The sequence below is a fragment of the Mus pahari genome, chromosome 18, assembly GCF_900095145.1.
Source record: "Mus pahari chromosome 18, PAHARI_EIJ_v1.1, whole genome shotgun sequence".
Lineage (NCBI taxonomy): Eukaryota > Metazoa > Chordata > Mammalia > Rodentia > Muridae > Mus > Mus pahari.
The window spans coordinates 24,434,126-24,447,574 of NC_034607.1; the positions used below are offsets into that span (position 1 = coordinate 24,434,126).

Here is a 13,449-nt window from a genome sequence, read left to right on the forward strand (position 1 = left end):
TTTTTTTTTTTTTTTTTTTTTTTTTTGAGACAGAGTCTCTCACTGAGCCTGGGGCTTGCCATTTAGGCTAGACTGGCTGACCAGGGAGGCCCAGAGAGTCTCCCGTGTCTGCTTCCCCAGCTCTGGAATTCTAAGCACATGACACCGCTCTTGATATTTTTAATAAAGGTTCTGGGGTTTAAACTCAGGTCCTCATTGACTTTTGGACTTGCTGATGTGTTTGGATGGTCTAAACAGTCTTGTGTGAACACACCCGTGTATGTGCCCTGGGCAAGAGTAGTTTATTACTCTGAGGGATGAAGGACAGGTGGGATGGGATCCTGCCTTCTGCAGGGGATCCATTTGCGATATGTTTTTCCATATACAGTGGAGTCATATGTTCCTTCTGATTGAGGATCAAGGCGCCCAGGGCTATGAGCTGTTCTTCAAGACTCGGGAGCTGAAGAAGAAGTGGATGGAACAGTTTGAAATGGCCATGTGAGCCTCCTTTTCCTGGTATTTGGTTCAATCCTCACATCACAAAAACATCAGCAACAATAAACTCAAAACAAAACAAAACAACCTAAAAGATAAAAATAAAAAACCCTAAAGCAAACAAAAACTAAAAACATAAAGACAACAACAACAACAACAAACATACAACAAAGCAAAACAAAAACCCCAAAGGCCCCAAACCAAAAATACAAACCCAAAAACTCGAAACTAAAAAACCCAAACCAAACACCTCCCCCCCCAAAAAAAAACCCCAAATTAAAACCAAAGACCGTGTCCTCACGTTTCTCCCCACCTTTTCCTTCATTCCCTGCTCCTTCTTCTTCCCTTCTCCTGGTCTTCCTCCATGCACACAGGCCCCACCCACTTCTCTGTTTCTCTCTCTCTTTACCTCTCTCCTTCTACTCAATGTCCTCCTCCTGCCCCTCTGTCTTCTCCTTCACTGCCCTTCGTTCTGTTGATGTGAAAATTATATAACTAACCCCAAACATCTCCCAGCTACAATTCCGTGGCATTTAACGCATCTGAAACGAGCAATTACCACCTCTTAGCTCAAAACCCTCTCATCACCCTCAAAGGAGACCCCGCACCCATTAGACAACCACTTTCCATCCCTCTGCTAGCCTTCGGCACCTGCCCACCCGTTTCCTCTCGCTGTTGACACTCACAGCGCCTTGTCTCACCATAGCCTGAAGCTGGGTGCAGCTCCAACATCTATGGACAGATATCCCCAGATACCTGTGACATCTTTACTCTGTAGACAGCTGTGCATCCATGTTCAGGATGAAGGACTGCTTCTCTCATTTCAAATTCTCTCTCCAGCTCCAACATTTACCCAGAGAATGCTACAGCCAATGGGCATGATTTTCAGATGTTCTCCTTTGAGGAGACCACTTCCTGCAAGGCCTGCCAGATGTTACTCAGGTATGTATCTGGGCGATCTTGAACCTCGGAGCTTGCTTGGCCTTTCCTCTCTGCTTGAGAGGAGGGAGGCCCTACTGTGACTCATTACTCCTCTTCTACACTTCTTCCGTCTCCTCTTCCTCTGCTTCCCTTCTCCCTCTCCTCTTTCTCCTCTTCCTCCTTTTAGAGTGTGTCTCCCTCAGAAGCCCAGGCTAAGCTTGGATGCAGTATTTGCTTCATCCTTTCAATACTGGCATTGCAGGTGTACATCACTAAATTTGTCCTTTGCTTTCTTTCAAAGGACATACATTGGTGGTTAGGGTGCCAGTAATGCCCCATGTCTCCCCTTTATCTCTCCTGCATTCCAGAGGCACGTTCTACCAGGGATATCGCTGTTACAGGTGCCGGGCACCTGCACACAAGGAGTGTCTGGGCAGAGTGCCTCCATGTGGTCGTCATGGGCAAGGTATTTCCAGGATAATGTAGGGAAGTGGGCTAGCTTCTCTGTAGGGGAGTCTCCTTCTGAACAAACTTTTCCCTTCCATAGATTTCGCAGGAACCATGAAGAAGGTAAGATCGGATTTCATTCTGTATTTGAGAGAGGAACAAGACCCCAGGGATGAGCACCGTCATTCCTGGCTGGACAGGGACAGTGAAGGGTGAAGGAATCTCCTGTCTGGGAATAGGGTGTCTATGTCTATGCCTACTTTCTTCATCCCTCCCTCCAGGACAAGCTCCATCGAAGGGCCCAGGACAAGAAAAGGAATGAATTGGGTGAGTGTGCAGAGTGCTGTGAGGGAGGCAACTGCACGAAACTCCAGGAGGGAGAGGAGGCGCTACCCCTGACCACGCCCCCAACCTCTCATTGGGGGATTCTAGACAGGGGCTCCACCCCTGGCCACACCCCTAGCTCCTCACTGGGGAATTCTAGGCAGGGGCTTTACCTCTCGGCAACGGTGTATTTCCATTTTCCTCAGTGTTTACACTGCAGTGGTATTGCTGGGAACCAGGGTAGATATCCTTATCTTCAGTAGATGCTGTCCAACTTGTGTTCTAGTTTCTCCTCACCATCACCACCACTTGGTATTATCTATTTTTTTTTTTCTTGTTGGGTTTAAAGACACAGCGTTGAGTGTTCTACGGACCATGTTGTTTCATCTTCTTCCACCTTCCAGGTCTGCCTAAGATGGAAGTGTTTCAGGAATACTATGGGATCCCTCCTCCACCTGGAGCCTTTGGGCCATTTTTACGGCTCAACCCGGGGGACATTGTGGAGCTCACTAAGGCAGAGGCTGAGCACAACTGGTGGGAGGTATGGACACTGGCTGTAGGAGCCAGAGGCAAGACATGAGCGTGGAGTTATGGATACAAATGACATGAAGGGGTCAGAGCACTACCTCATGAGGCTCTTGAGCTGTTTCCTGAGGAGTACGAGAGTAAATAAGGTCATGATTATGGGCTCAGGTCAAGGTCATGGGTGCATGGAACCTGAGGGAGTGGGGTCATAATCTCAAGAGGTTCTGGAGTTGGCCCCTGTGGGAAAGGTACGTGAGTGGAGGTGTCTGGGGATGGTCACCTTCCTGGGAGCCTGGTGCTCCTTGGTAACTATATAGCCTCCACAATGTCTTTTCTTCTATGGGTTAGATTTTATTTTATTTTATTTTATTTTATTTTATTTTATTTTATTTTATTTTTTGTGGTTCTGGGTATGAATCTCAGGGCTTCAAGGGTGCTAAGCAGCTATCTGTTGAGTAATATCCTAGACTCTCACTGAGGGATTCTAGGCAGGAGCTCCATCCATGAGCCATGCCTCCAACCTCCCAGTGGGGCATTCTAGTCAGGGGCTCCACCCATAAACATGCCTCCAGCCCCTCACTGAGGGATTCTAGGTGGGGGATTTAACCCTGAGCTACACCCTCAACCCCTTCCTGGGGATTCTAGGTTGGGGCTCTGTCCTTGAAACGTGTCCCAGGTTCCTCATGTTAAATGAGAGATGAATGAATAATAGTATCCATTGAAAGAAATGGCTACACACATGCAAGTGAGTGGGTAGCCTCTCTCTCTCTCTCTCTCTCTCTCTCTCTCTCTCTCTCNCACACACACACACACACACACACACACACACACACACACACACACACAAGGATACCCATGCATTCTGATTATGTTCTGTCCCCTGCCTTTTTAGGGAAGGAATACTGCTACAAATGAAGTCGGCTGGTTTCCCTGTAACAGAGTGCATCCCTATGTCCACGTGAGTGCCTCAGTTCTGGATTGTGTGAGGGTCAAGGGTTCAGATAGAGCCCTAGTAGACTGGGCCAATCAGGGAGGTGAGAATGGGTCGTGGACCATCCATGTGTCTTAGCCCCTCCCCATCCTGTTTATTGAGGCAGGTCACATCTTGCCAAACCAAGACCTTATCTACTTCTCTGCGCCACTTTTAGTCAGCATGTGACTGCTGATGTAGAAACCTCTTGCTTTTTCTGTGAAACAACTTGCATTGTTGTATGGGATGGAGCAGATGCTCAGAAGCTGGGTCAGTCCCTAGCTTTTCTCCCAAACACTGAGCTGAGTCGTGTGAAGGCTTCCTTCTTCCTGGCCTTGCTCCTGACGAGCTGATCTGTTGTTTCTTCCTCAGTGGTTCCCTGTTCATAATTATTTCTCTGTCTCTGTCTCTGTCTCTGTCTCTGTCTCTGTCTGTCTCTGTCTCTGTCTCTGTCTCTGTCTCTCTCTCTCTCTCTCTCTCTCTCTCTCTCTCTCTCTCTCTCTTTTGAGACAGGGTTTACCTGTGTAGCCATGGTTGTCCTGGAACTCACTTTGTAGACCAGGCTGACTTTGAACTCAGAAATCTGCCTGCCTCTGCCTCCCGAGTGCTGGGATTAAAGGCGCGCGCCACCACACCCGGCTGATTTCAGCATTCTTAATTCACCTTTAGATTCTTTTCCGTGACTCTCTGCTTGCTTATTTATTTAGTTTGTGTGTGAGTGTGCATTCCAGTGCCTGGATGTGTGGAGGCCAGAGGACAACTTGTAGGAGCTAGGTCTCCCCTTCCACTGGATAGATCCTGGGTATTGGACTCGTGAGCTCAGAGGTGGTGGTGAGAACCTCTACTCGCCAACCCTCTTGCTGGCCCTAAATTAATTTTTACTTAATATTGAAACAATGGGCTTCATGATGACAGTTTTATATGTTTCTATCATTGTTCTGTGCTCACATTGTTAACTCCCCCAACTGTCCTCCCTCCCCCCTCTTCCTGCTGTCCCCTATCCTCTTCCCAAACAGTTCCCCCTTTGTTTTCATGTTACATTTATAGGCCCTCACTCTGAACTTAAGCATCTCTAGTGTCAAATTACGTGGTGAGTTTCAAACTCCATCATTCCTTCCAGATTGGGTAGTATTGATTGGCTATCTCAAGGTCTAGGCTGTGGTCCGGGGTGTGGCTATGCCCTGCTTAGAATTTCCCAATGAGGGTCTGGGGTTGTGGTTAGGGGTGAAGCCCTGCCTAAGATCTGTCAATGAGGAGCTGAAGCATAGCTAGGGGGTAGGGTGCTTGCTTTTATACACAAGGTCCCAAATCCCATCCCCATCATTGCCAACAAATTCTAAACGATGACAAAAATATATCATTCAGGCTTGGCAATGTGGTTGAGCCGTGCACACCTTGCCTAGAAAGCAGTCCCCTTTCTCGGTCTCCATAGCCATTCATGTGTCCATGGGCCACCGCCTACCCACTATCTCTGCAAGCAATGATTTTTATCATTTGCACAAGTCAGGAAAAATTTTAAAATATAGTTTTAAGTAGTGAGTACTCACCACACCCAGCTGTGGACATCAGAAGGCTGTTGTCACACGTGCGTGTGATGTCCCTTGACTGTGTTCACTGCTCCCTGCCTCCTTCCTCCTCCTCAGCCATGCCCCCATTCTTCCCTCCAAGCCTTCTTGCTCCTACTCCCACATCGTCTATACATCTGCCACTTATAGCCCATCGTTGTAGGGACATCAAGGCAGGAACTTCAGACTGCTGCTCACATCACACTGACAGTCAAGAGCAGAGAGAAATGACGCCTGCACTGTCACCTGCTCACTCGCTTGTGCTCAGCTCAGTTTACCTTCTTATAAAGTTCAGGACCTCCTGCCTAGAGAAGGATCCCTCACAGACACACCCACTGGGTGCCCGATCTACACAGTCCTCACTCTCTTCATAGGTGATTGTAGTTTGGGTCATGTTGGAAAGCTAGTCATCGTACATGGCTTGAGGTTAATATATGTAACTATATATAATATGATGTAAACACACAAGGGAAACAGGGTTCTAGAGTTGTTTCTCCCATGAATAGCACATACTTGGAACGTGGAACCAATTCAGCAAATGTTAGTGGAGCGGGTGTGTGTGTGTCCCTGAAGTCTCCAAGGCAAGGGCATCTTCTCTGAGTTTGGGTTTTTGTCTGTGTCCCCAGGGCCCTCCTCAGGACCTGTCTGTGCATCTCTGGTGAGTACAATCATGTTTCCTTTCTTTAAAATGGGTGTCTGTTGCAGGGTGGGTGGGTTAAGGGAGAGCTCAGGCTAAACATGGAGGCTTTCAGAATGATCAGTAGTTTATGATTTGGATCCTAAGCACTTCTGGGTTTATCCTGGGCTAAGAGCTGCTGGGGAAGGACAGGGGAAAGGAAGGTTCCTGATTCTGGGAAATTATGAAAGTCACAGTGACAATCAAGATGGTGGTGGTGGTGATGATGGTGGTAGTGGTGATGGTGGTGGTGGTGGTGATGATGATGGTGGTGGTTGTGGTGGTGGTGGTGGTGGCGGCGGTGATAGTGTTGCTGATAATGATCGTGGTAATGGTTGTGAGGGTAATGGTGATGAATAATGGTGTGATGGTGAAGATGGTGTTATGGTGGTGGTGACAGTAGTAAATGTGGTGATGCTGGTGGTAGTGACGGCAATAGCGGTGATGGTGTTAACTGTAGAGAGGAGAGTATGATTGTGATGACTCTGATGGTGGTGGGAGTGATAGCAATGGCGGTAGTGCTGGTATTGAGTGTGGTGATGGTGATGGTGGTGATGCTGTTGAAGGTGATGTGATGCTGTTCACATACAAAATATGTATATACAGATCATCATAACAAACTCTACATGTACTTACACATATAAATATGGATACTTCAGCACGTATTGTATAAGAAGAGAGACGTGACTGGTGAACAACTCAGTGGATACAAGCACTTGTTGCTAAGTCCCAGGACCCGAGTGCAAGGAATAAAACAAGTCTTCATTTCTCTGGTGGGAGGAGAGGACTGACTGCCAGTCTCCACTGTAGTACGAGATATTTTGTGTGGCAGTTGGCTCTTCTGGGAAGAGGAGAGGATAATAAAAGCAGAGGCTGAGCCAGTGGCGGAACAGCGAGAAAGGAGTAGAAGTCGGGTTCAGGAGACAGAGAAGAAGAAAGAAGATTGAGCAGGGCTGGGAAACGATTAGGAAGGAGAATTGGAAGAGTGAACGCAGAAGAAAAGTGAATTGGGCTTGCTGACTGAGTAGACAGCTGGTGACACCTGAGCCAGGAGAAGCCGAGCCGAGCCAGAGAAGATGCTGTCAGGAGATGATAAAAGAAAAACCCGCGGAGAACCCGCAAAGTAGCTCTATAAGTTTATAAAGACAGAAATTATAAAACAAAAGGAACCATTTTACAGTTTACTTCTTTTCGCGTTTTACAAAAAAAGCCACACTCTCCATCTAAGCCAGCAATAATAAAGAAATGTAAAGGAGACATAAATGTATCACATCACAATATATTATATTACAATCATATTTACATTTGTATTCACTATGTTTTGGTGCACTCAGAATGGAGTGCAGTCATCGTCTATAGTTCCAGAACATTCATCCCATCCCACAGTCCTATTCCTCTAAGCAGGATTCTCCTGACCAGTCTCAGCACCCATGACTCTGCTCTCTCTCTCTCTCTCTCTCTCTCTCTCTCTCTCTCTCTCTCTCTCTCTCTCTCTCTCTCTCTCTCTCTCTCTCTCTCTCTCTCTCTCTCCTCTTCTGCTGTGGGCATTTCTCATATGGAGTCCCACACTGTGTGGCCTTTGGGCCTTTGGTGTCTGTTTTTTACACTGGCCTTGGTGTCCTTAAAGCCTCACTGTGTGAGTGTGGTGTCTTTGAGGACCCACTGTGTGAGCATGGTACCCTTGAGCACCCCACTGTGTGAGCATGGTGTCCTTGAGGCCTCGCTGTGGCTGTGGCTGTGCGTAGGCCTCATTCCTTTTTTTAGTTGGCTTTTAATTGTTCTGTTTTTTTTTAAACATTGCATTAAAATACTGCTGATTTATTTCAGACCTTTCCTTAAATGTTTTTACATTTTGTATGTGTGCGTGTGTGCATGTGTGCGTGTGATATGCATGTGTGTATATGTGTATGTGCATATGCATGTGTATGCCCATGTGTGCATGTGTGTATGTGTGCATGTGCATATCCATGTGTGCATGTGTGTGCGTGTGTTTGTGGGTGTGTAGGACAGAGAACAACTTGCAGGAGTTGGTTCTCTTTCTATCTCGTGGTTCCCAGGGATTGAACTCAAGTCCTCAGGCTTGGCAGCAAGCTCCTTTACCTGCTGAGCCCTCCTGCTAGCCCTTCTCATTATCTTTGTATCTGAGGCTGACACCTCACTCTGCTTCTACCCTGGTACTCACAGAGATTAGTTTCTAAAGTGAGCTCAGAAGAAGGTCATCAAAGCAAATGACCAAATTCCAGGGACTCCCCAGAAGCCTGAACTTCAACCCAACCCTGTACCCCTTGTCGTGACTGACTCAGGTGTGTCCTGGCAGGTATGCGGGCCCCATGGAACGAGCAGGCGCTGAGGGCATCCTCACCAACCGCTCTGATGGGACCTACCTGGTGCGGCAGAGGGTGAAAGATACAGCGGAATTCGCCATCAGCATTAAGTAAATCTTCCCTCCATGACCACGCCCCTTTGACGTGGGTTCCTCCCTCCCTGACCACTTCTCAGACTTGGGGTCATCCCTCCATGATCTCTGACCTGGGCCCCTCCCACTCTGACCACACCCTCTCTGACCTGGGCCCCACCCACTCTGACTACACCCGTTTCACCTGGGCTCCTCCCTCTCTGGCCACACCCTTTCTGACCTGTGCTTGCCAAGGCTGTCTTGTCATTTACCATACAAAAATGTACACTCATCTGCAAGCGCCTTTTATTGACCTACTGTTTTCTACCGACTTTCACTTCCTTCCGCTCCTCTTCCCTCCCTTACCTTGTGCCCCCTTCCTTCTCCCTCCCATTGCACCTTTTCTTTCTGTTCTTATTTGAGGCCGGCACTTTTAGCTCTAACGTGTGCTTTAGAAGCTGCGGTATTTGTCTTCCTGCGTCTGGCTTATTTCACGTAACGTAGCATCCTCCAGTTCGTCCACATTGTAGATGACAGGATGCTATCTATCCTTTTAGTGGCTGAATTATGTTTCACTGCGTGTGTCTATCATAGTTTCTTCATCCATGGACGCCTTGGTTGATTTCGTGTTCTGGCTGTTGTTGAGAGTTCTGCAGAATGAACATAGGCTTGTTGGTATCATGTGGACATGCTGACTAAATATCCTTGGGAAATAAAATCTAGCTGCCCCAGGACAGATCTCCTGGTCTCCACACGGTACTAACTTCCATCCCTACCGTTGAACTGTGACTTTTACTTGTGTTAATTTTCGTTATTTGTGGACATGCATGTGGGCATTTACCAATGTGTCCACACGTGGAGGGAGACTGCAGGCTGATTATAGGTGTTTTCAAGAAATCAAAAATATTTATTTATTTATCATTTATGTGTGGGAGGGCACTTGTGCCATAGCATGCATATGGGGACAATGACAATTTGTTGGAGTCAGTTCTCTCTTCCCACAGTATAGGTCTCAGGGCTTGAACTCCTGTTGTCAGGTTGGTGGCAAGTACCATCTCAGCATTCCCTCCCTACCTTGAGTTTTGAAGCATTATTTTTCACTAAGAAGTGGCTCTGCTGACTGCCAATGAGTTGTAAGGAACCCCCTGTCTTTGCCTCCTTGGGCTGGGGTTGTAAGTGTCACCCTGCTCGTCTTAGATGGGTGCTGGGAATCAAACTCTAGTCCCCATGCTTGAAAGCAAGCCCGTACTGACTTAGCCGCCGTCTCCCCAGCCCCTAACGACAGCTAACCCCAGTTTTGGTTGAGGAGTAGAATTCTAGCTTAGCTTTCATCAAGAGTTAGCAATCTCACAGGGTCCTTTGCTTACCCAGTCCTCTCTAGAATTTTGGTTGTGCCTTTTCTTGGCAACGGCCATAACGACTGGGGTCAGATAGTACCTCGATGTAGTTTTGATTGGCAGCTGCACAATAGCTTCAGAAAATGCCCCACGATAGGAACTGGGGAGATGGCTGCTTGAGAAGTGCCCTCCACACCACACTCGGGCCTTGGTGTGATTTCTCAGCAGCCTTTGAAAGCCGAGTCTGGCTGTGCTTTCGACCCCAACAACTGGAGAGAGAGAGAGAGAGAGAGAGAGAAAGGAGGATCTTAGAACCTCACTGGCCAGCCTTGAGAAATCCCTGAACTGCCGAGTGGAGGCACTGCCATGCTTGTGGAGTGGCCACATGAAGTGTGGGGCAAGTAGCTGCAGTGCAGGGACCCACTCCCCCCGGGCACACGACTGGACGGACAGTGCAGCCACCTTGCATGCCAAGCTCAGCGCTGCTATCAGGGAGTTCACTTGCGCTGGCTGGCTGCTCTACCCTTGTTCCTGACTTTATTTCTAGCTTTGGGCTTTCCCAATATTTTTTTTTGAGAGTTCACCGGTTTGAAGATGTTTATTTCTGGTGTGCCCACGTACCCATGGGGTGCAGTGTGAAGGCTGGAGGACAGCCTGCATACATCACTTTCCAACCTGAGGGTCGTGGGGGTTGAACTCAAGATGTCAAGCTTTGTGGCGAGCCCCCTTTACTTGCATGTGGGTGACGCCTCAGCAGTTAAAAGACAAAAGCATTTCTAGGGTTTCTGTGTTACTTAGCTTCCCCTCTTGGCAGAAATGGCCATCTTCTCCCTTTGCTGTCTTTTTTAGTGTGTCGTCTGCCATATTCAAGAGATTGGGTCTCTAGCTGCATATGTAGCAGAAGATGGCCTAATCGGCCATCATTGGGAAGAGAGGCCCCTTGGTCTTGCAAACTTTATATGACCCAGCACAAGGCAAGGCCTGGGCCAAGTAGTGGGAGTGGGTGGGTAGGGGAGCAGAGGTGGGGGGAGGGTATAGGAAACTTTCGGGATAGCATTTGAAATGTAAATAAAGAAAATAATAATAATTAAAAAAAAAAAAGAGATTGGGTATCTCTTTCCATTTTGTTGTTCTGTGATCCTCCACATTAACAGAGCCCCAGTTCTGTGAGTGCTTCCCATTCCCCCATCTTTCATGTAGTGTAGCAGACTTTTTCTCTCTATCTAAGGACACTGTCTTCTTTGCAGGGTCCTACTGGCTTCTTAACACACCTTTGAGGCAGGGGGTCTATGTGTTGCAGCACTATGTGATAAAGTCCCTAACAAAAACAACTTGGTGGAGAAAGGGTTTGTTCAGCTTGCTGTTGGAGGGAACTGTCAGCTCTAGTGAGGAAGGCACGGTGGCAGGAGCATGAGGCAGGCGGTCGAATCGCATCCACACTCAGGGAGCAGACTGTGTCTTAGGGTTTCTATTGCTGTGGAGAAAACACCATGACCAAAAAGCACCTTGGGGAGGAAAGAGTTTATTTCAGTTTATACTTGGGCATATGCTCCATCACCGGGCTCAAGGCAGGAATCAGGAGGTAAGAGCTGAAGTGGAGGCCGTGGAGGATCACTGCTTACTGGCTTGCTGCCCAATGGCACTTGCTCAGCCTGCTTTCTTGTAGAATGGAGGACCACCAGCCTAGGGATGGAACCACCCACAGTGGGCAGTGTTATCCCATATCACTCATTAAGCAAGACAATGCCCCACGGGCCAAGCTGATGGAAGCATTTGTTTTTCAATTGTGGTTCCCTCTTTCCAAATGACTAGTTTGGGTCAAGTTGATGTAAAACTAGCCGGTGCAGAGATGAATGCTGGGTATTCGGCTTGCTTTCTCTTTTCCTTTGCTTGAAGGAGTCCAGCTTGATTCTTCTGTTCTGGGTGGATGGTCCTCAGACTTGGGACTCAACCGCCTGTCTATCTTTCTCCCTCACTCCAGGTATAACGTGGAGGTCAAGCATATTAAAATCATGACGTCAGAGGGGTTGTACCGAATCACGGAGAAGAAGGCTTTCCGGGGCCTTCTGGTAAGGGCTGGTATCGGCTAACCCTACCTAAGCTGCTCAGAGCCCATGCAATAGTGTCTGTACCTGTGTCTCAAGGTCCTTACTAAAGCCCTTCCCAGAGAGCCACTAATCATGAACTCATCCCCTTAAGGACCCATGGTTAAAAACGGTTATGGCAAATAGTGGTCATGGAGGAATCCTTATTGATGCCAAGCAGGCTGAGCTGTGGAGATGCCTTGTGGATAAGGCTCCTGAGGGCCTGAATCCGATCTCTAGAACCTGTGTAAAAGCCAGATGTGGCAGTGTATGTCTGTAACTCTGGGAGCTGGAGACAAATGGCTCTCCTGGGCTTGCCACTGAGTCAGGGTAGGTAACCAGGGAGCTTCAGGCTCAGTGGGAGGCCCTTCCTCAAGATACAAGGTGGACTAGAGAAAGTACCCAAGGAGCTGAAGGGGGCTGCAACCCTGTAGGTAGAACAACAATATGAACTAACCAGTACCCCCTGAGCTCGTGTCTCTAGCTGCATATGTAACAGAAGATGGCCTAATCGGCCATCATTGGGAATAGAGGCCCCTTGGTCTTGTAAACTTTACATGACCCAGCACAGGGGAAGGCCAGGGCCAAGTAGTGGGAGTGGGTGGGTAGGGGAGCAGGGGCCGGGAGGGGTATGGGAAACTTTCGGGATAGCATTTGAAATGTAAATAAAGAAAATAATAATAAAAAAATAAATACAGCAGCAAAAAAAAAAAAAAAGAAATGGGAAAATGTTTCAAATATTTACTGAATTAAAAGTAGCATTGACTACAGTACCAATGTTTGTAAGTAGATAATGAAATAAATTGCAGAGAATTACTGTAGAAAGTAGAAAAAGATTCCATTTCTTATCTCAGTATAATAAAACTAGCAATAATCATAAAAAAAAAAAGATACAAGGTGGAACGTGATAGAGGAAGACACCTGAAGTCAACCTCTGTTCTTCACACACGTGCCCACACTCAAACCCATAGGTGTGCACACTCACTGTCTTAGTTAGGGTTTTACTGCTGTGACCAGACACCATGACCAAGGCAACTCTTATAAAGGACAACATTTAATTGGGGCTGGTTTACAGGTTCAGAGGTTCCAGTCCATAATCATCAAGGCGGGAGCATGGCACCCAGGCAGGCATGGTACGGGCAGAGCTGAGGGTCTACATCTATATCTAAGATGTAGATGAAGGCTGCTAGCAGAATTCTGGCATCCAGGCAGCTAGGATGAGGGTCCCACACCCACAGAGACACACCTACTCCAACAAGGCCACACCTCCAAACAGTGCCCCTCCCCGGGCAAACCACCAGACTCACTCCCTGACTGTTACAGATAAGACTCAAGTCCCACCCTTTGCCTGCCTGTTTCTCAGGCCTCCAGATCGCATATGCTTGCAGGTCTCCAAGTTGACTTTGCATGACCTGAGCTACTACTACCTGTCTTGCTGAGAATTTATGAGTGTTTAGCTAGTGTCTGCTGTCCTGTTAATTCTTTTTATCCTTTTCTAGCCATTTAAAACAGATTGGTGTATGTTAGTCATGTGGGCCTTTCCCGTGATGATCAGTAGACCTGAGAAGAAACTGAGGTCACTGAATGAAAATTCATAACTTAAAAAAAAATAGATTCTCCTCCTCTTCCTCATTATTTCTTCTTCTTCTTCTTCTTCTTCTTCTTCTTCTTCTTCTTCTTCTTCTTCTTCTTCTTCTTCTTCTTCTTCTTCTTCTTCTTCTTCTTCTTCTT

General features: G+C 47.5%; 1 protein-coding gene across 1 annotated transcript in view; it reads left to right on the top strand.

Annotated features, from left to right (window-relative positions):
* The window catches only part of Vav1 (vav guanine nucleotide exchange factor 1), a 50,180-nt gene that overhangs the window by 24,254 nt on the left and 12,477 nt on the right, over nucleotides 1-13,449 (top strand). The window contains exons 15-24 of the mRNA XM_021218523.1: nucleotides 368-477; nucleotides 1,315-1,416; nucleotides 1,764-1,861; nucleotides 1,943-1,965; nucleotides 2,124-2,169; nucleotides 2,571-2,707; nucleotides 3,584-3,649; nucleotides 5,853-5,884; nucleotides 8,220-8,336; nucleotides 11,616-11,703. Of these exons, the coding sequence (XP_021074182.1) occupies nucleotides 368-477; nucleotides 1,315-1,416; nucleotides 1,764-1,861; nucleotides 1,943-1,965; nucleotides 2,124-2,169; nucleotides 2,571-2,707; nucleotides 3,584-3,649; nucleotides 5,853-5,884; nucleotides 8,220-8,336; nucleotides 11,616-11,703 (819 nt within the window). The remainder of the gene's footprint in view (nucleotides 1-367; nucleotides 478-1,314; nucleotides 1,417-1,763; nucleotides 1,862-1,942; nucleotides 1,966-2,123; nucleotides 2,170-2,570; nucleotides 2,708-3,583; nucleotides 3,650-5,852; nucleotides 5,885-8,219; nucleotides 8,337-11,615; nucleotides 11,704-13,449) is intronic.